This window comes from Corvus cornix, chromosome 1A (genome assembly GCF_000738735.6).
Source record: "Corvus cornix cornix isolate S_Up_H32 chromosome 1A, ASM73873v5, whole genome shotgun sequence".
Lineage (NCBI taxonomy): Eukaryota > Metazoa > Chordata > Aves > Passeriformes > Corvidae > Corvus > Corvus cornix.
The window spans coordinates 276,552-289,805 of NC_047057.1; the positions used below are offsets into that span (position 1 = coordinate 276,552).

The 13,254-nt window shown below is 65.9% G+C and overlaps 2 protein-coding genes across 2 annotated transcripts in view; one reads left to right on the forward strand and one right to left on the reverse strand.

Annotated features, from left to right (window-relative positions):
- Positions 1–1,859: 1,859 nt before the first annotated feature.
- Positions 1,860–13,254, reverse strand: part of SND1 (staphylococcal nuclease and tudor domain containing 1) — a 63,631-nt gene continuing 52,236 nt past the window's right edge. Inside the window, 8 exon segments of the mRNA XM_039570382.1 lie at positions 1,860–2,142; positions 2,288–2,332; positions 2,858–3,061; positions 3,749–3,862; positions 4,519–4,588; positions 4,678–4,801; positions 5,168–5,309; positions 5,903–6,091. Coding sequence (XP_039426316.1) covers positions 2,077–2,142; positions 2,288–2,332; positions 2,858–3,061; positions 3,749–3,862; positions 4,519–4,588; positions 4,678–4,801; positions 5,168–5,309; positions 5,903–6,091 — 954 coding nt within the window. The 3' untranslated portion in view covers positions 1,860–2,076.
- LRRC4 (leucine rich repeat containing 4) lies at positions 9,471–11,952 on the forward strand. Its single transcript, XM_039570214.1, has one exon. The coding sequence runs from the start codon at positions 9,607–9,609 to the stop codon at positions 11,566–11,568; it is 1,962 nt and encodes a 653-aa protein (XP_039426148.1). The 5' UTR covers positions 9,471–9,606; the 3' UTR covers positions 11,569–11,952.

Here is a 13,254-nt window from a genome sequence, read left to right on the forward strand (position 1 = left end):
GGGTTATACCGGGATGGGCCGTACCCGCACTGGTCCGTACTGGGATGGGTTATACCGGGATGGGCCGTACCCGCACTGGTCCGTACTGGGATGGGTTATACCGGGATGGGCCGTACCCGCACTGGTCCGTACTGGGATGGGTTATACCGGGATGGGCCGTACCCGCACTGGTCCGTACTGGGATGGGTTATACCGGGATGGGCCGTACCCGCACTGGTCCGCACTGAGATGGGTTATACCGGGATGGGCCGTACCCGCACTGGTCCGCACTGGGATGGGTTATACCGGGATGGGCCGTACCCGCACTGGTCCGTACTGGGATGGGTTATACCGGGATGGGCCGTACCCGCACTGGTCCGTACTGGGATGGGTTATACCGGGATGGGCCGTACCCGCACTGGTCCGTACTGGGATGGGTTATACCGGGATGGGCCGTACCCGCACTGGTCCGCACTGGGATGGGTTATACCGGGATGGGCCGTACCCGCACTGGTCCGCACTGGTCCGTACTGGTCGCGCTGTTCTGTGTTTGTCGTTCTGGTCGGTCCCGCCAGGTGGCGCCATCTCCCTTCGCGTTCGGAGCCCGCCCGGCACGGACCAGTACGGACCAGTACGGACCAGTACAGACCAGTACGGACCAGTACGGACCAGTACGGACCAGTACAGACCAGTACAGACCAGTACGGACCAGTACGGACCAGTATGGGCCCACTACAGCCCGGTGCAGCCCAGTACAGCCTGGTACGGCTCGGTACCGCCCAGTACAGCCCAGTACTCTCCTGCACCCCCAGAGACCCCCGGAGCCCTCGAGGGACTCCCAGAGATCTCCCGGGCCCTTCACAGCCCCCGGGCCCCACTCCCAGACGGGGTCAGAGGCGTCCAGGGCCCCATAAAACCCCCAGACCCCCCCAGACATATCCAGAGCCCCCCGGACACCCCCAGAGCCTCGGCTGGGGCAGGCGGGGGAGGTCGGGCTTGGCACAGGGACATGGGACAGTCCCCCCCCAACCCCGGCCCTGTCGCGCCCTCCCCCTCCCGTTAATTACGATCGTTGTCCGGCGTTAATTATCGATCGCGACGCTCCGTGTTAATTGGCTTCGGATTCAATTAGCGCTGCCCCCTCCTGCCCTCCCCCCCTCGGGATCGATCGGCGGCGCGGGGACAGCGGGGCAGCGCGGGGGGGCACCCACAGGGACCCCGCGGGGGGGGGGTGACCCTGGCAGTGGGGTGCAGGTGACAGGGGGCCCCCGGGGGCCCTTCTGGGGATGCCGCCACCCGCCCGGGTCAGTTTGGGGTTCAGGGATCTCACTGGGGAGGGGTCCCGGTTTGGGATCCATGACTGGGACTCGGAGATGAGGTTTAGGGTCCAGAGCCACTTTTGGGACCCGAGTCTGGGGGCCGGGTTTGGGCCCCAGGGTCGTGGGTGGGACCCAGGGTGGGGGTCCAGGGTCAGGGGCTATTTTGGAGACCCAGGGTGGGGGTCCAGGGTCAGGGGCTATTTTGGGGACCCAGGGTGGGGGTCCACGATTGGGACCCAGGTTTGGGATCCAACTTTGGGTCCCAGGGTGGGACCTGCAGGTGGGATCCAGAGTGGGGTCCCAGGATGGGGTCCAGATTTGGGGGCCCCACGTGGCCCTGGGGGGGGGGGGATTTGGCCACTTTTTTTGGGGCTGCCCCCACCCCCCTCCACGCCCCCCATCCAGGCCCTCCCAGCAGCCAGGACAGGGCTGGGGGGTCCCCGGGCTGCACCCCCGGGAGACTACCCTCTCAGTGCCAGGGGTCCCGGCCTTGTTCCGGGGGGATGGGGGGAGCTGCTCCGGGGGGGCTGAGCCCAGCACAGAGGGGACCCCAAAAGCCAGGACTCTTCACTACGTTTATTGGGCCTCTGCAGCTTTAAATACAGGCCGGGATTTAGGGGGCCCGGGGGGGCCAAGGCAGGGGCGGGGGGGCTGGGGGTGCCCCTCCCCCCACGGCACCCCCACGGCTCGGAGCCGCCCCCGGCTGCCCCCCCCGGGGGACGGGACGGGCTGGGGGGGTCCGGGGGGGTTTGGGGTCCCCTGCGGCCCCCCCGGCCCCTCAGCGGCTGTAGCCGAACTCGTCGGCGTCGTCCGCGCGGAAATCGCCGTAACGCCACAGGTTCAGCTGGGGGGGACACGGCGTCACGGGGGCTCCCCGGAACGGCGCACAGGGGTCACCCCCAAACGGGGGGGGCTGCACCCGGCACTACCCGCACCTGGGGGTGCCACGTCCAGCCCCCCCACCAGGGGTTCGGGGTCCCCCCACTCACCCGGGCGCTCTTGGCCGCCTCCTGCGCGTTCAGGTACTCGGTGATCTGGGGGGGGTGAACAGTCCTGGGGTGACCCCTCAGGATGGGACCCCCCCTGTCCTTCCAAGAGGGGCCCATGGGGGGCGGGGTGACCCCCCCCCGGCACGGCCCGAGGGGGGACCCGGGTGTTTGGGGGGATGGGCAGCACTGGGGAGACCCCCGTTCCCTCGATGGGGCAGTGGCTGGGCCGGGATCGATCAGCACCGGCAGTGGGGGGGGGGCAGGGACCCCACAGCACCCTCAGAACCCACCCAGCACCCCCCAACAGCACCCCTACCCCTCAAGCACCCACCTGAGACCTCCCAAAGCCCCACCCAACATCCCAGCACCCACCGAGAGCCCCCAACCCCCAAACACCCCCTGAGCACCCACCCAACACCCCCAGCACCCCCAAACACCCCCTGAGCACCCACCCGACACCCCCAGCACCTCCAGCCCCCACCCAACCCCTCACAACCCCCCCCCAAGACCCCCCAAGCCCTCCCCAACCCTCCCCACACCCCAAAGGCCCCCGTGCCCCCCAGCACCCACCACTTTCTGGAACTGCCGCTCCTTGCGGGGCTCCACCATCACCAGCCCCTCCTTGACCAGCCCCAGCCCCACGTCGCTCTTGGAGTCGGCGAACTGCAGGGTGACGTGGGGACAGCCGGGGCCCAGGTGCTCCACGTTGAGCAGGCACTGTGTGTTCTGGATGTCCCTCACCACGCTGTCCACGGCGTCCGCCCGCGCCTCCTCCTGCGCCGCGCCCGTCACCGACCCCGCAGGGACCCCGCGGCCCCCAGGGACACCCCGGGCCATTGGGGACGCCCTGGGGCATTTGGGGACCTCCCACAACCTCGGGAACCCTCCCCCTCCTTGGGACTTCTGGGGACACCCCACACCCACAGAGACACACCACGGCCTTTGGGGCCCCCCCGAACCCTCAGGGAGCCCCCACATCTGTCAGGGACCCCCAAACCCTCAGAGATCCCCTGTGGCCTTTGGGGACCCCCTCACCCTCAAGGACCTCCCCAAGCCCTCAGCCCCCAGGGACCCCCGGGTGTTTCAGGGACTCCCACATCCCACTGTGAGGTTGGGGTATGGGGTCGGTGTCATCATGGGGTTGGGGTGACCCTGGGATCGGGATTCAGGATTGGGGTCAGGGTTGGGGTTGGGGTTCTGGGTCAGGAGACACATTTGGGTGCCAGGTTGGATGTCCCCAATTGGAACCAAGTTGGGGTTGATGGTTTGGGGTCCAGAATGGCGTCCCAGGGTTGGGGTCCACAGGTGGGACGTGGGGTTCAGGGTGTAGGTCTGGGGGCCACGGGTGGGACACAGGGTGGGGGTTGGAGGTCAGGGGCCACTCGGGGGGCCCAGGGCTGGGGCCGAGGTGTGGGGTCACAGCAGGGTCCCAGCTGGGGTCAGCCCCTGCCCCGTACTCACATCCTGCGGCACCTGGATGAAGGCGAAGCTGTACTCGGTGGCCTGGGGCGGCAGCACCCGCGGCGAGAACGCCGGCGGCAGCGGGGCCAGGCGGGTCGGGGGCAGCGTCTCCTTCTGCAGGGACACCGGGGACGGGAGGGACAGCATGGGTTGGAGGGACACCACAGGGGACACCATGAGGGACACCACGGGGGACATCACGGAGGGACAGCAGGGGACTCCAGGGGGGAAACTGCGGGGAGAGGCAGGAGGGGATGGACAGGTGGTGGGACACAATGGGAACGGGTGGATGGGTGGATGGATGGATGGACAGATCCATGGATGGATGGATGGATGGAGAGATGGATGGAGGGATAGATGAAGGGATGGATGGACAGATCCATGGATGGATGGATGGATGGATGGATGGAGGGATGGATGGATGGATGGACGGATCCATGGAGGGACGGATGGATGGATGGAGGGATGGATGGAGGGATGGATGGATGGATGGATGGACGGATCCATGGAGGGATGGATGGACGGATCCATGGATGGATGGATGGATGGAGGGATGGATGGATGGATGGACGGATCCATGGAGGGACGGATGGATGGATGGAGGGATGGATGGAGGGATGGACGGATGGATGGACGGATCCATGGAGGGATGGATGGACGGATCCATGGAGGGATGGATGGATGGACACATCCATGGATGGATGGATGGATCCATGGACAGATGGATGGATGGAGGGCTGGGCTCCCCCCGTTTCCCTGGTGCCACTCACGTTGCCGTAGTCAATGTAGAAAATGTGCACTTTCCCGCCCGACTCCACCTTCTCCACCCGGGCACGGTACCTGCAGAGCACGATTTTGGGGATTTGGTCCTTGCCCCACCTCTGCCCAGGCCCAGCCCCGCCTGTGGGGTCACCCCGTCCCCTCCTCACCATTCCCCGTCGACGAACTTGGCGATGCAGAAGTCGCCGCGGCGTGGGGAGAAGGAGCCCTCCACGGGCGGGTGGGCACCCACCTCAGCACGCATGTTCTCCATCAGCTTCTCCAGCTGGGCGCCTGTGGGCCCCCAATCCAGGATAAACCCCCGATCCCATCCCAAACCTGACCCCAACCCTGCTCCCCAGAGCCTGAACCCCAAGTCCCAATAGTGACCCCAAGAGCAGATCCCAAACCTGGATCTCAACCCCAGGCCCCGCCCCAAGACTTTAACCTTTGGACCCCAAACCTGGGTCCCAGTCATGGACCCCCACCCTGGTCCCAAAAATGGCCCTGGGGGGTGGAGGGGTGGTCCCACATCCCCCTGGACACAGATTTGGGGGTTACCCACCAAACCCACGAATCCTCATCCCTTCCAACTCCCCCCCTCCGTGCCCGGTGTGGGGTGTGCCCCTGGTGCTGGGGGTCCCCAGGTGCCCCCTGTACCGGTCTCCACATCCTGCACGTAGAAGTGGAGGTCGTCGGTGATCTCGGTGACGAACACGGGTTTGTAGTTGGCTGTGCGCTCCTTCTCCTCCAGCACTGGCACCACCTCCTCCACCGGCGTCTCCTCGTAGTGGGACCACACCTGGGGGACACGGGCGGTGGGGACCCGGCCACGCCCCAGGCCACGGCCATGGGAGGGTGGGGGCTGGAGCCGGCAGTGGGAACATCACCAGGCCTCAGCTTGGGGGGTTCTGTGCCTTGGGTGGGACATCCCTGGGGGGGGACATGGCTGGGGCGGGACATCTCTTGGCATGGGACCATCATCTCTTGGGGTGAGGACAGTTGCAGGAGTGGGGACGTTCGTTGGGGTGGAACATCTCTTGGGATGGGGGATGGGGGCGTCCATTGTGGTGGGGCCACCTCTTGGTGTGTGGACATCCATTGGGAGGGAACGTTCACTGGGGTTGTAACATTCCCTGGGGTGGGGACATCCCTTGGCACAGGGACACCTCTTGGGATGGGGACATCCCTCAGCATGGGGACTCCCCCCAGAGTGGGAACATCTCTCAGGGTGGAGACACCTCCCAGAGCAAGGCCGTCTCTTGACATGGGGACATCCTTTGGCAGGAACGTCTCTCAGGATGGGGAGACCCAGTGCGGTGGGGCCATCCTTTGGGATGGGGCAGTGTCTTTGGGGTGGTGACGCCCCTGGGACGGCTCCCCTGTGCCCCTCACCTTCTCCTTCCTCTGCTTGGCCGCGTCCTGGGCCGCCAGCAGGGCCTTGCAGTAGGGGCTGCGCTCGGCCGTGAAGTGGACGCGGGACAGCGCCTGCTCCACCAGCGCCACCGACAGGTTCACGCCCTCGATGTGCAGCCACCCGATGAAATTCCCGGCCTTGTCCATGCTCTCCACCTCCACCTCAACCTGCAGGATCCCAGCAATCACACGAGCCGTGGGTGCCCATCCCCACCGCAGCCTGGCCCAGCTGCCACCTCCTCCCAGCGCTCCGAGCTCGCCCGTGGGGTCCCCCCGATCACCTCCTGGTGCCCAGCCTGGACCCAGGGACCCCCAAGGTGCCTCCCCAAAGCATCCCCCTTTGGTGGGGGACAAGGGAAACGGGGGACCCACCCACGGGGGACATGAGGCCACCAGGTCCTGCCACATCCTCTATCACACCCCGCCCCGGATGGGTTGGACTCGTGGCCAGTGTGGCCCTGGGGACAAGCACAGGGCCCAGGACAGCACCAGGGGCATGGCCAAGGCACCAGGGACAGCGAGGTTTGGGCTCGTTCAAACCCCGGCCATGGCCTTTGCCGTGGTCATTGGGATTTGGCTTCATGCTGCTGGACACCCATCCCACCACAACCACTCCTGCTGCTTCCCAGAGCCTGGAGGAGCCCTGCTGTCCTTGGACTGCACTGGCCACAGCACCGCACCAGCCATGGCACCACACTGGCCACGGCACCACACCGGCCACGGCACCACACCACCAAGGGCACCGCACCGGCCACGGCACCGCACCGGCCACAGCACCGCACCAGCCACAGCACCGCACTGGCCACGGCAGCGCACTGGCCACAGCGCCGCACCGGCCACGGCATTGCACTGGCCATGGTACTGCACCAGCCACAGCACTGCAGTGCACAGGCCTTCACAGTGGACAGGGCACCACATCAGCCATGGCACCAGTGCTGGCGGTGGCACCGTGGCAGGTACAGTGGTGTCACCACAGTGGCCGTGTCAGCGCAGCGGCCATGGCACTGCACTGGCCATGGCACCACACTGGCCACGGCACTGCGTCACCCCTGGCACCATGGCAGCCATGGCACTGGGGCAGCCACAGAACTGCAATGGCCACTGGGGACAGCGGGTGACCTGGGGCCGTGTCCTGCACTGTGGCCCTGCCACACGCCGGCCTTGGCAGGTGTGGTGCTGTGTCTGGTGTGGTGCCATGGCTGGTGTGGAGCTGTGGCCAGTGTGATGCCATGGCTGTCACAATGCCACGGCCACTGCAGTGAACAGGGAACGTGTGGGATCCACCCGTGGGGCACAGGAGGCCACCAGGCCCTGCAGCTCCTGGAGGGGACATGGCTGGCACAGCTGCAGCCCCTTGGGGACGTGCCACCACCATGGGGACAGTGACCCCAGTGAGGATGGACGGGAGGGCCCTGGGGTGCCCTGGGGCACTGCCACACAGGATGGGTGTCCCCAAGGGACCACCAGCCCCACAGAGGTCCCCACCACCCACTGGTGGCACTCAGGTGACAGCTCCAAGTGCCACCAGTGCCACCGAGGGGGGGGGGCAATAGGCTGTGGATGGGGGCTGTGGGTGGTGTCGTACCCCCCCCAGTCCCAGGAGGAGGGAGGGGACAAGGCTCTGTTGGGGGTGCAGAGCCCAGCCTGGGCCCCAAAGAGCAGCAGCACTAGCTTGCGGTTGCTGTCCCCAGCCCAGGGCAGAGTCACCCCGTGTCCCCCCTGCGCCACCGCAGGGTTTGTGCTCCCCATCAGTGTCACGGCTTGTGTCGGGTCTCAGCCCCGCGGGGCGGGGGGTTCAGCGGGGAGGGGTCGGATCCGGGGGGTTTCCAAGGATGGAGCCGGGTCCACCCCCCGCCGTCACCTCAAAGCCGCCGAGCCCCGCGCTGCCCCTGTCCCTTCGTCCCTCCCTCCGTCCGTCTGTCCGTCCGTGTGTCCGGCCCCGGCCCCGGGGAGGGGTCGCTCCGGGGAGCGCCCCCTCCCCCTCCCCCCCCCAATAAGCCCCGAGCGGGGCCGCGGGGAGGGGGAGGAGGAGGAGGCGGCGGGAGGGAGGAGGAAGAGGAGGAGGAAGCGGCGCATCCCGCATCCCCCTCCCCGCGCACGAAACCGCTCCGGGGCCGCCGCACCGGCCGAAGCGGGGCCGGCGGGGGCCCCTCCGGAGCCGCGGCGGGTGGGTGGGTGGGTGGGGGTGCGGGGGGCCGCGGGGGGGTCTGTGCGGAGCCGGGATGCGTCAGCAGGAGCAGCGGGAGCGGCGGCAGCAGCAATCCATCCGCGCTCGCACTGAAGGACAAAAGGATGAGCCAGCCGCCTGCGCGGCTGCTTCCCGCACCGCCCGCACCGCCCGCACCGCCCCGCACCGCACCGCCTGCACCGCCCGCACCGCCCCGCGCGGCCCCCGCCACCGGAGGATGCCCGCCGGCACCGCGACCGCCACCGCTGTCACCGCCGCTGTCACCGCCACCATCGCCCCGCGCCGCCGCTGAACGCGACACCCACGCGGGGACGCGGGAACGACACGCGGGAGGGGACGGGACGGGACCCCCCCGCCCCGCCACCAGCGCAGCCGCCGCCGCTACCGGGAGGTGCCCCCGCCGGCATCTCCCCCCCCCCTCACGCCGACGCCCTTTCCTCCCCCCCGCTCCCTCCCCGAACCGCGTTTTTCCCTCTCCCGGGGGGGGCTCCCCGCGATTTATTTATTTATTTCGGCCTATTTTTAATCTTTATTTTCCTGTTTTATTTTTAGGTTTCGTCCGGGTTGTTTGGGTTTTTTGGTTTTTTTTTTTTAATATTTTGAAATTTTATTTTTAGTTTTTCATCTGATTTTAGGCTTATTTTAACTTTTATCCTCATTTCCGTTCTTATCTTGATTTTATTTTAGATTTTTATTCCATTTTTATCCCCTTTTCAAATTCCCTTTGCTCGCCAAATTTTTTCCCCCCATTCCCATTTCCCTCCCCGTTTTTCATTTTTTTTTTTTCACTTTTTCTCTCCTCCGCTTCCTCCCCTTTTCCCAATTCTTCCTTTTCTCCCCGCGTCTTTTTTTTTTTTTTTTTTTTTTTTAATTATTTCCTTTTTCACCACTTTCCCCGCGTTTTCCCCCCCTCCCCCCTTTTCCCCGCGGCCTGGGAGGGGGGGCGGCCATGCCGGCCCCGCCGAGCCCCCCGGGCCGGCCCCACGGGCGGAGGTGCGAGGCCGCGGGGTTGGCCGCGGTCGGGGGCTGCCGGGCCCCCGCTTAGCCGGGCCGGCCCCCCCCCATCCTGCACCGCAGCCTCCAGGAGCCATTTTGTCTTTTTTTTTTTTTTGTGGGAGCCGGCCCCCCCCCCACCCCCCTCCTCGGTCCCGCGCCCCCCGCGCTCGCCTCGAGCCTCCCCGGACCCCCCGATCCCCCGTCCCCAGGTAGGTACTGGCGAGCGGGGCCGGGCGGGGGGGGCTCCTTCTCCTCCTCTCCCCCCACCCCCCCCCAGCACCTACCGCCGCTTTTTCCCCCCATTTCAATTTTTCCCCCCTCTGCCCCCCGCTCCCCTCGGAGCCCCCCCCAGCCCCCCCCGACCCCAGCACCCCGACCCCCCCTCCGGCCAGCCGGGCCCCCCAGCTCGTGGGAGCCGGGAGAGGGGGGGGGCCCCAAGCCCGTTCTCCTGTTCTCGCCGCCATCCCCAGACGATGGTGAATGATGAACGTGCCACACCATGAAGCTCTTGTGGCAGGTAACTGTGCACCACCTCCGCCGCCACCGCACCTGGCCGGGGCTCCTGGCCGCCTCCCTGACCCTCCACGCCTGGCTCCTGGCCGCGGCCACCGCCTCCCCGGGCCCCCAGAGCTGCCCCTCCGTGTGCTCCTGCAGTAACCAGTTCAGCAAGGTGGTCTGCACCCGCCGCGGCCTGGCCGAGGTGCCCCCCGGCATCCCCTCCAACACCCGCTATCTCAACCTCATGGAGAACAACATCCAGATGATCCAGGCGGACACGTTCCGCCACCTGCACCACCTGGAGGTGCTGCAGCTGGGCAGGAACGCCATCCGGCAGATCGAGGTGGGCGCCTTCAACGGCCTGGCCAGCCTCAACACCCTGGAGCTCTTCGACAACTGGCTCACGGTGATCCCCAGCGGGGCCTTCGAGTACCTGTCCAAGCTGCGGGAGCTGTGGCTGCGCAACAACCCCATCGAGAGCATCCCCAGCTACGCCTTCAACCGCGTGCCCTCCCTCATGCGCCTCGACCTGGGTGAGCTCAAGAAGCTCGAGTACATCTCCGAGGGCGCCTTCGAGGGCTTGTACAACCTCAAGTACCTCAACCTGGGGATGTGCAACATTAAGGACATGCCCAACCTGACGCCCTTGGTGGGCCTGGAGGAGCTGGAGATGTCGGGCAACAACTTCCCCGAGATCAAACCGGGCTCCTTCCACGGGCTCAAATCCCTCAAAAAGCTCTGGATTATGAACTCGCAGATCAACCTGATCGAGCGCAACGCCTTCGACGACCTGACGGCGCTGGTGGAGCTCAACCTGGCCCACAACAACCTGTCGTCCCTGCCCCACGACCTGTTCGCCCCGCTGCGCTACCTGGTGGAGCTGCACCTGCACCACAACCCCTGGGACTGCGACTGCGACATCCTCTGGCTGTCGTGGTGGCTGCGGGAGTACATCCCCACCAACTCCACCTGCTGCGGCCGCTGCCACGCCCCGCTGCACATGCGGGGCCGCTTCCTGGTGGAGGTGGACCAGACCTCCTTCCAGTGCTCGGCGCCCTTCATCATGGACGCGCCCGCGGACCTCAACATCTCGGAGGGGCGCGTGGCCGAGCTGCGGTGCCGGACGCCCTCCATGTCCTCGGTGCGGTGGCTGCTGCCCAACGGGACGGTGCTGAGCCACGCCTCGAGCCACCCGCGCCTGTCCGTGCTCAACGACGGCACCCTCAACTTCTCGCACGTGCTGCTGACCGACACCGGCCTCTACACCTGCATGGTGACCAACGTGGCTGGCAACTCCAACGCCTCGGCCTTCCTCAACGTCAGCACGGCCGAGCTCAACACCTCCAACTACAGCTTCTTCACCACCGTCACGGTGGAGACCACCGAGATCTCCCCCGAGGACGTGTCCCCCAAGTTCACCAAGCCCGTGCCCACCACCTCGACGGGCTACCAGCCAGCCTACACCACCACCACCACCGTGCTGGTGCAGACCACGCGCCCGCCCAAGCAGGTGGCCGTGCCCACGGCCGACGCCGGCGACAAGCTGCAGACCAGCCTGGACGAGGTGATGAAGACCACCAAGATCATCATCGGCTGCTTCGTGGCCGTGACGCTGCTGGCCGCTGCCATGCTCATCGTCTTCTACAAGCTCCGCAAGCGCCACCAGCAGCGCAGCACCGTCACCGCCGCCCGCACCGTGGAGATCATCCAGGTGGACGAGGACATCGCGCCGGCCACCGCGGCCACGCCCGCGGCCGCCCCGGCCGGCGGGGCGGGGGAGGGGGCCGTGGTGCTGCCCAACATCCACGAGCACCTCAACTACAACACCTACAAGGCCGGACACGGCGCCCACTGGACAGAGAACGCTCTGGGCAACTCCCTGCACCCCCCCGGGACCACCCTGGCCGACCCCTATTTAATCCAGACCCACCCCAAGGAGAAAGTTCAGGAAACCCAGATATGACTCTTTTTTGGGGGCTTTTCCCTGCTTTTTTTTGGGTCGTCGTCCCCCCCCCCACCAACCCCAGCCCCGAATTATTATAAACGCAATAGATGCACAAAAGCAGAACTCCAAAAAGAAGGAAACCCAGGAGAATTCCTCAGTACTAAGGAAAACCAGGAGAATTCCTCAATAATAGACACAACTTTTGTACAGGGGGGGGAGAGACTCTTTTTCGTGTACATGCTTCTATAGCCAACCTCGGGGCCGAGAAGAGCAGCAGATTCTATTAAAATTTAACGAAACCCACCCAAAACTCCTACAAAAAAACCACTATTTTCTAACTCGCAGGTTCTATTTAAACACAAAAAAAAAAAAAACAAACCAGGAGAAACAGAGGAACACAAATCGGTAATGAGAGGAAAAATCCCCGTGCTCGGGGACGAGCGGCGGTGCCGTGGCGCGGGGGGACGCGGGGGACGCCGGAGCGGTGGCAGGAGCTGTCGGGGTGGGGTTTGGGGGGTTCGGGGTGGTTTTGGGGGTTATTTGGGGGGGGGGGGTGAGGTCGGCCCCCCCACCCCGCGGCGCTGCCCTTGGCCGCGCGCCGGCAGCTCCGGCGTCACCGGAGCGGGATCTCGGCCCTGCGCCAAGACCTTCCCAATGCAATAAAGGAACGGATTTTGGGGGGTGGGGGGCTCGGGGGGGGCGGGGGGGCGCAGCCTGAGGGCTGGGGATGGACGTCTGCAATGTATTCATGCAAAAAATTCCTCAAAAACCCACGGGAAGGGGAAAAACCCCGCAAGCTCCGGGGGGGGGGTGGTTTGGGGGGGAATTTGGGGGGGGGGGAGAGCGGGTGCCCCCCCGCTTTGCTCTGCACCCCCTTTCCCACGGTGTTTGTCACCCCCCGGGCCCCCCCGGCACAGGGCTACGGCTCCTGGGGGCTGGGGGGGCCCCCACGGGAGACCTGACGAATGATTGTAACCACCTTCGCTAAAAACGGCATTTTTAGTCCTTTTATTTGGGGCGGGGGGGGCGTGGGGAACACCCCCCCTTCCCCGGGAGGGGGGAGACACCCCCCCCAAGGGCTGCTCATGGAACGGGGGGGGCTGGGAGAAATCAAGGGCTCGGGGAGGGGGGGGGGAGGTGACAATGGGGGGCCACCAGCATCGGAGGTGGCGCCGGGGGGTCCCGGTGGGGACCCCGAGTGCCTCGTGGGGGTCCCGAGGGCATGGGGGGAACGGGGGGGATCGGGCAGCAGCGAGGGGGGGCCCCTCCCCCGGTTGCTCGGGCGCTGGAATTACTTTAATTTCTCGTTTTAGCTTTAAAAATGTTATTGGAGGGGGGCGGGGAGGGGCAAAGCTGAGCTGAAATTTTGGTTTTGGGGTGTCCGGGGGGGGGCGGAAGGCGGGAAGGAGATGCAGAAGTTCCCTCTCGGGCTGTAAACGCCGGAAGGATCCGACTGTACCGCGAATCCAACAAAAAAAAAACAAGTGTATTTTTGTATTTTAATAAATATTGTTCCAAATTTGTAACGCCGAGTGCCCGAGGGGTTAAACGGGGGGGCGCGGGGGGGCCCCCCGCCAGCCTGAAAGGGGCTTTTTGTCCTCTCAGCAGGAAAAGCTTTGGAAAAACCGCGGAGCGGGGAAGGAGATGGAGCGAGAGGGTGGAGGAGGGGAGGGGGCGAGGGGACCGCGGGGTGACACCGGGGGG